Genomic DNA, 8,247 nt, shown 5'->3' on the forward strand with positions numbered 1-8,247 from the left:
GATGATTAAAGCTAGCGCCATATAATTAAGAGTTAAAGAGTTAGGGAAAAGGGTTGTGATGAAACGAAACAGTTTACAGCTGACGTCAGCAGAATAGGCATAGTATAGATTACGTCAGGGTGGTCTGCTTGAAAGAATTTAGCGTCAGAAGGGATCAGTTCCAACTTTCAGGGAAAAAAATATCGGTAAAGAGAGTGAACTTACTATAGAGCTAACGTCAATATGCAGCTGCTATTAAGGCTTGCCGGTATGTCGAAAGGAGAGAGAGAGAGAGTAGTTTACTGTGCAGGCAGTATGATAGGTAGTGGGGATACAACACGTCCCATCACCACTATGCTGCTACCCAGGTAGTCCCACACGAAGAATATGAAGGGATGGTCCACCTCGAAGTACTTGTCCCCGAAAGTACCCCCCGCCACGCCAGGGGTCCCACTCGAGTCCGGCGGGGACGCCTCCCCCTCCACCACCTCACACGCCGCGCTGCAAAGATTCACCACACTCTTGTAGTGTGTGTGTGTGTGTGTGTGTGTGTGTGTGTGTGTGTGTGTGTGTGTGTGTGTGTGTGTGTGTGTGTGTGTGTGTGTGTGTGTGTGTGTGTGTGTGTGTGTGTGTGTGTGTGTGTGTGTGTGTGTGTGTGTGTGTGTGTGTGTGTGTGTGTGTGTGTGTGTGTGTGTGTGTGTGTGTGTGTGTGTGTGTGTGTGTGTGTGTGTGTGTGTGTGTGTGTGTGTGTGTGTGTGTGTGTGTGTGTGTGTGTGTGTGTGTGTGTGTGTGTGTGTGTGTGTGTGTGTGTGTGTGTGTGTGTGTGTGTGTGTGTGTGTGTGTGTGTGTGTGTGTGTGTGTGTGTGTGTGTGTGTGTGTGTGTGTGTGTGTGTGTGTGTGCGTGCGTGCGTGCGTGCGTGTGTGTGTGTGTGTGTGTGTGTGTGTGTGTGTGTGTGTGTGTGTGTGTGTGTGTGTGTGTGTGTGTGTGTGTGTGTGTGTGTGTGTGTGTGTAGCACAGCAGCAGGAAATTGGTACCCATCCTTCGCTGACCATCCCGTACATTGGCACTGTAGCAATCGCCAACACCACATATTTACACCGCACATTTCTGAACATAATACCTCTAAAAATCAAGGTTTGTGCTGTTTCATATGATTAATGGCATATCTGTCAAGAATATTCAGCTCTCCTGTCACAGTCATAATAATAGTGATTTAAATAATCATGTTGTATAGTGGATAATGCAGGACCAGTCAATGTAAAATTGACAGTATTATCAAAATATTGTGTTTAATAAACCAAATACAAGGAAACCTATGCCCAACATGGCTCATGAACTGTCTTCATTAATTATAATATCATATACTGAACATGTGTTTATGTAGTTATGATATTATCTTTCACGGTATATTTAAACTAACGGAAAAATCCTATCAACCTATAGAAGGCTTAATAAACTAACATAGATAAATCTTCGTATTTAACTAATAATTTTTTATTGCATGGTAAACCAACAGCTGAATGTCGGACAACAAGCGATGTTACTCGTCAGAGAAACCCTTCGTTATAAAAAGAGTTATGTATGGGTGATATCGTGGTTAGCGCCAGGTAATACTCTACAGAACGACACATCCTTTAACACCACAACCAAACACTAACATCCAACATTGTACACCAAATATTAACATCATGCTTTCAAATGTGTCCGTAATTCCTAAATAACCACAAGAAGTATGGAGGTGATATGGTAAGGCTAGGCCACTACGGTCTTCTAGTGACCATTACCACAGCCAGTCACTAACATCTCACACACACCAAATGGGGGAGGCGTGGCTCAATCGGTAGAGACGTGGCCTGCCGTTCTAATGGACCCAGGTTCAAATCCCCGCTGGGGCAGGGAACAGTTTAAGGATTTGAATTTCATTAAATCAGGCTTTACTGATCTACCAGAAGACCCGCCGACATGTCGTAAAAATACCCCCGCTAATACCAACACACCAGTCCTGTATGAGACAGCCCTGGCATGTATTCAATATGGACGGTGGGTGTTAGCGCCGAAGTGGTGACATGAAGAGGTGTATGGTATGTAGGAGGACTGTTGGGCCTTGATAGCAGGCTGTGAAGCCTATGCCCAGAGTCGAACACATAAAAAAAAAAAAAAAAAAAAAAAATACTATAACCATACCAGAATACGACACTTTCAAATTTGTCAGTAATTCCAGTGTACACAACACAAGTGGGAAGGGGGTGACAGGGTGAGGGTAGGACCTTCTAGCAACCATCACCACGGCCAAACACTACCATCCTACACGACACTTAGAAGTACGGGACACACACAGCTAATCTGGGTTCAGTTACCCTGGTTGTCAGGCTACTTGTAAATTATAAATATTACTTATAAATAACCTCTCCCACTCTACAGGTACTTTATATCTGTTACAGAATCATATTTATGAAATAAATAAACCACTGAAGTACACACTTTAAAATAGAAATAACGTAAAGATAAATAAAGGAATAATGGCCAGTGACGTATGAGGGCGGCGGTGGATTGGCAGTCTACCGGGGTGTGGCTGATGAACCACGGTAGCTCAGGAACAGGCTTCATAGGAGAGTTGGATGCATACAGAAATTAGACTATGCGCAAAATAATTAAATATCCTCCCCTACAAATGAAACCAGCCAGCATCTGTGCTATGTGCAAATAAGTGGGCAAATAATCTCACCCACGAATGAAATCCGCCAGTATGGTCTGTGCAACTAAATGAGTCAATGTCTCACCTATGAATGAAGTCGGTGACTATGGGTGGAGGTGTGAATAATGATGTAAGACCCAGCGAGGTGAGTGCCTCTCTTAATGGCGGCGTACCCTCCACACGGAACCTTGGCAGACGGATGTTCACACGCTCGTCCTGAAGGAGTAATATCATCACCACTGTCATTTTCATTATATATATATATATATATATATATATATATATATATATATATATATATATATATATATATATATATACAGTATATGATGTGTGTGTGTGTGTGTGCGTGTGTGTGTGTGTGTGTGTGTGTGTATGGAGTGATTAACTAATCTGAGGATCCAGAATGATGGAATTATATTCATTATTTACAGAGGAATTGAAACGAAACTCCGCACGTACAAACTACATCCTCTGCCAGTTATATGCTGCATCTGAGAAACTATCCGACATTTCAATTCAGAGACATATGATGCAAAAGAAATGATCTTCCACTACCAGGACCCTGCTGAGTGGGCATCAACTGGTCAATTATACTGACTCAGTTATCATGTTATGCTCAGTAGCTGACTGCGTATTTTTTATTCTGATTAGCCCAAGACTATCTTCCTGACTCATGAGTAATCTTAAGGGAAAATGATTCATAGGCAAGCCTTGAAAAACTGATTAGTTAAAAGAAAACATTATTACGAAGAACGCAGCCATTTAAATCGATATTGTACACCGAAAATTTGCTAGTTGGGAACACTGGATCCATTCTTAAAACGCTAGAGATCAATTGGTAATCTTGATATAGTTGTGCATAAGTTGTAATGAACTGTAGAAAGTACGGACCCAATTTCACTTAAATGGGTTCATTGATAATGACAATGTTGAAATTACTTTACGGCCTCAGAGTGGGGAATCACCGCATGTATATTATGGATTTATTTACATCTGGGGGTGTTTTTCCTTCTATTTTCCTGTGTGTGTGTGTTTTTTTTTTTTTTTTTTTTTTTTTTTTTTTTTTAAAGATGCGCATTACATTACCAGTCAGATTATGAAACCATCAACGCTTAATTTTAAAATGGGGACATTAAGCCTCTGCCATATACGTCTTCTGACAATCCACCTGGCCAACTCTATCCCTCGCCAGTTCCCCACATTATTAAACTGACAGTAATAATAATGGTGGTTTGCTTTTACCTGACACACCTGGGCCACTCCTACAAACTTAATGCTATGTCGTGGCGGCAACTTTAACTATGAGGTTAGAATGAGTTTCTTTTTACGAAAGCGGGTATATTTTAAATAGGCAAAAATCCTTAGTCCCCTTCAGGTCACATGGTGACCGAATGAAGTCAAGACTGGAAGAAACAAGTAACCTACCGTCACAGTCAAAGCAAATCCTCCAGTCTAAGTACACCTGGCCATTAACTGAACTGAAATGGTTAAGGACCTTCACAAGGTTAGAGGAATACGCGCTGTGGTAGTGACCGAGAAAGGAGAATAAGAGACTGACCAAAAAAGTGTGTGTAAGTGTGGTTTAGGGGGAGAGGAAGAGGTGGAGACTAAGGATGAGACTGAGGGATGTAATGTGAGAGAGGTGTGTGAGTTGGATGGAGGGCAACCAAATGGCAGAGGAGAGAGCAAAATGGAGGCGATAATGTTTGTGGCCATCTCTTAACGGATTAACGCGTCTGGCAAGTGACAGACAGATAGATAGATAGACAGACAGACAGACATAGTGATGACGGAAATAACGACTATTATGTGCTGTATTCTCGTTGACTACGACACTGTACCAAGTCTTCCCTGACGGTTTATCTTCTAGCTATGTATTAACATTATCTCGTGTGTTGTACGTATGATGATGATATCGACAGAGTTTGCATCAATAACATATAAGAGGATATTAAGGCGTGATAAGCAAAAATTAATCACTAAACAAGAGGTACATCTATAAAATAGATCACTGCACGACAGCCCCCACCACATTCACCTACCTTGAGCGTGGAGAGCAGGTTCTTGATGTTCTCTGCGGTGATGTTTTGCTCGAAGTTGTCCAGGCCGTTGTCAGGACGGTCTGGGAGGAGGATGAAGAGAGAGGTGCGACGGTCGGACAGGGGCAGCTCCAACACCCTCACCTCCAGCTCGGCTGAGTAACCCAGGGGAACCTCCAACCTCCCCACCATCATAGGAATCTCAAACCTAAACACAAATACACTCTCAGGCTCCTGTGACCGACTTTCAGGTTCCTTCATTCAGTTCAATAACCTTGGTAAAACCTCCAGCCGGCCTACCATTATAGGGATCTCCAACTAAAACATAAATTCAGAATAAATACAGATGAAGCATTATATTAACCTATTCTTGTTCCTTACTGATAAATTTATACAGTCACAGGGACGGCAGAATAACCCATGGAAAGTTCAAGTCTACCCACAATCATACGAATCTACAATCTATACACAAATTCAGATTTACCCCTTCAATCAGGTAACGTATTTATTACTTTTAATCAAGTTATTATCAGAAGATCTGCCTCAATTTGGGGAGGACCTCTAGCGGTGAGGGGGTTGATGAAGGCTATATCTAATCCCTACAATTTAAATAATTTCTCCTAATCCGAATAAAATCGCCTGGAGACTGAAAGAACACGATGAAAAATACATTAGATTCAAGGGGTTTAAGAACACAAGTTTTTCAGTATGATGAAAAACACGCTCATAAACCTGCATACTTTTAAAACGACAATTTTATTTATTCTAGGAATGATGTCTAACATTTGGTGGTGATGGCTGTGATGATAATGATGATGTTCTAACAGACTGATGATGATGTTAAAGATTATGATGATACCTAACAACCATATCTTCTTTATCTCTGTCTCTCTCATAAATTACATCATATATATCTATATCCATCTATCTATCAATCAATCAATTTATCTCTCTCTCTCTCTCTCTCTCTCTATAAGGTATATATATATATATATATATATAAATATATATATATATATATATAAAACCCACCTATGCTGTGACGTGATGTAGAAGAGTCCCTGGTCAAAGGTACGGTTGCGGTGGAATCCATGGAGCCATCCGCCTGAGAAGAACATCACCAGGAGGGCCAGGGGGGCGGCAGGGGGCATGGCCAGGGTAGGGGGGGCTACCTTCCCTCCAGACACCTCTTCCACCCACCTAAAGGCCACAAGAGCACTGCCAGTGAGCCGTATCCTTGTTCGCTTAGAATCTTACTATCAGTAAAATAAAAAATAAAAATACAAAACTAGAGCTATATCAAACTGATTGATATACTGACGTGAAATGAAGAAAATGTTTTTATATGCAGCTCTACATACGACCTTCAGTTTTTCAGGCTTTTTGGAGGTTCCAGACTGAATTCAAACAATTACAACTAACAGATTTCCCTTCAAAATATAATCATTATCTTAATCTCATTTTTCAAAGTAAATATATTTCAACAGTCTGCCATAAGTCTGCAGAGGGCCCAAGGCTACGGCTGCCATACTCACTGGTGTATACCCTGCACCACCCCCGTCATGTTGCCTTCAAGGTCCACCTCATGAATGGTGCTGGGGGGATACAAGTCGGCCAGGGGGGAGGGGGACGAGGTCTGGAGGTACAGAGAGGAGGCCAGTCGGAGGTACTGAAGGTAGTACGAGTCGGAGAAGTGGGCCATCATGGCTTCGTGCTCGGCCTCAACATCTTCCACGGACATGTTGGAATACCGGAGCACCTGGCACGAGATGACATGTAGCTCCATAGGTAAGTGTACAATATAGACACACACACACACACACACACACACACACGCATCAATATACTGTGTGTGTGTGTGTGTGTGTGTGTGTGTGTGTGTGTGTGTGTGTGTGTGTGTGTGTGTGTGTGTGTGTGTGTGTGTGTGTATGTGTGTGTGTGTGTAATTCACCGGGTCGGTCAGGATCACTTGATGGTCGAGATTGTCAGCTTTTTACCCTCCCGGAAGGGAGCCGAGAGCTCATATAGTCCGATCTAAGGGCAAGGCTGTGACCTTCACACACGCACACACCCGTCCCCTTGCTCAAGGGGGACAGTGACCACCCACTTCATCAGTGAAACTTTTCACAACCTGAGCGAGGCACGAACTCCCGTCTACCAGATGGCAAGCGAGAACGTTACCACTGCGCCACTGTGTGTGTGTGTGTGTGTGTGTGTGTGTGTGTGTGTGTGTGTGTGTGTGTGTGTGTGTGTGTGTGTGTGTGTGTGTGTGTGTGTGTGTGTGAATGCAATACAAGAATTTACATAAGGAATGGCTTCGCCTTTAAAGACTGTAGATCCACAGAGGTATTCACCAGTTGCACTCGCCTGCACCTGCCCTGACGACAGAGAGGCAGTTTACCACAACCTGCGACAGCTTTGCCTTCGCAGGTAACAACCAAAACAAACCTCGGAGGGCATCATATTAGTTCAATCTCGCAATTACACCCACAAAGTTTGCGCGTTCTTTTTTTTTTTTTTTCAGTGTCTGGAGTTTTGTTAGGTACATGCATACACTCTACATCAGTTGTATAGTTGATGACATACATACACGTGTCATCAGGGAACAATAGGGAGGGGGCACTCTTGAATCTGTTGATACTGTATGTTGAACTGGGAAGAATATTTCAGCCATCTGACATCAGACTTACTGTCCATGATGTATAGCACAATCTTGCGCCTTCCACTTACCTGTCTAATCTCACGGCTGACACTCTCGCTGGAGCCGGTAAGCAGGGGCGACAGAACAGACGCCACGCCCACGGGGGAGAATATCAAGTTGCCGCCCCCGCCCTTGTCACCCTCGCCCGCCCCCGCCCGTACCAGCGCTAGGTAGAGGTCAAGGGTGAATTGGAAGTGTGCCTGCGAGAACTGCTGTCCCCTGGGTGATGAGGCTGGGAGTGGGGGGGTGGGTGCAGCGCGGCAGGGATGGGGTTGGCGGGCACACAGCAACACCATCACCATCACGAAGGAGACGCAGCAGTGGGACATGACCACGGACCTTAGGGGAGATCAGTAACGTTATCTTGATGATGATGATGATGATGATGATGATGATGATGATGATGATGATGATGATGCACTTCCCTTTTAAGTGGAGGCAAAGACGTTTCTCCTATTTAGAGGACTATTAGGGCCATTTATATCCATTTAGGTTACTTCAAACTCATTCACGTTCATTCAGGTCCATTCAGGTTCTTTCAGGTCACTTCAGGTGCCCTCAGGTCCACTTAGGTCACTTCAGGTCCATTTTGACCACTTCAGGTTCATTCAGGTCACTTCAAGTACATTCAGGTAACTTCAGGTCCAATTAAGTAACTTTCAGGTTCATCAGGTCTTTGCAGGTCAAGTCACTTCAGGTTCATTTAGTTTATTTCAGGACCATTCAAGCTCATTAAGGTTATTTCTTGTCTATCCAGGCTCACCCAGGTCATTTCAGGTTCATTTAGGCCATTTCATGTCCATTCACATCATTTCAGGTCCAGATAGGC

General features: G+C 43.4%; 1 protein-coding gene across 1 annotated transcript; it reads right to left on the bottom strand.

The window, feature by feature from the left end:
* Window positions 1-278: 278 nt before the first annotated feature.
* Window positions 279-7,747, bottom strand: LOC145401687 (leukocyte elastase inhibitor-like). The gene is made up of 6 exons (XM_080273870.1): window positions 7,448-7,747; window positions 6,253-6,476; window positions 5,750-5,917; window positions 4,721-4,925; window positions 2,761-2,891; window positions 279-480 (listed from the first exon to the last, which is right to left on the bottom strand). Exons 1-6 carry the CDS (start codon window positions 7,745-7,747, stop codon window positions 279-281), a joined length of 1,230 nt encoding a protein of 409 aa, XP_080129996.1.
* Between the last annotated feature and the right edge of the window lie 500 nt (window positions 7,748-8,247).

Source organism: Coenobita brevimanus, chromosome 6, assembly GCF_032717465.1.
Source record: "Coenobita brevimanus isolate Jiangsu-jjx chromosome 6, ASM3271746v2, whole genome shotgun sequence".
Lineage (NCBI taxonomy): Eukaryota > Metazoa > Arthropoda > Malacostraca > Decapoda > Coenobitidae > Coenobita > Coenobita brevimanus.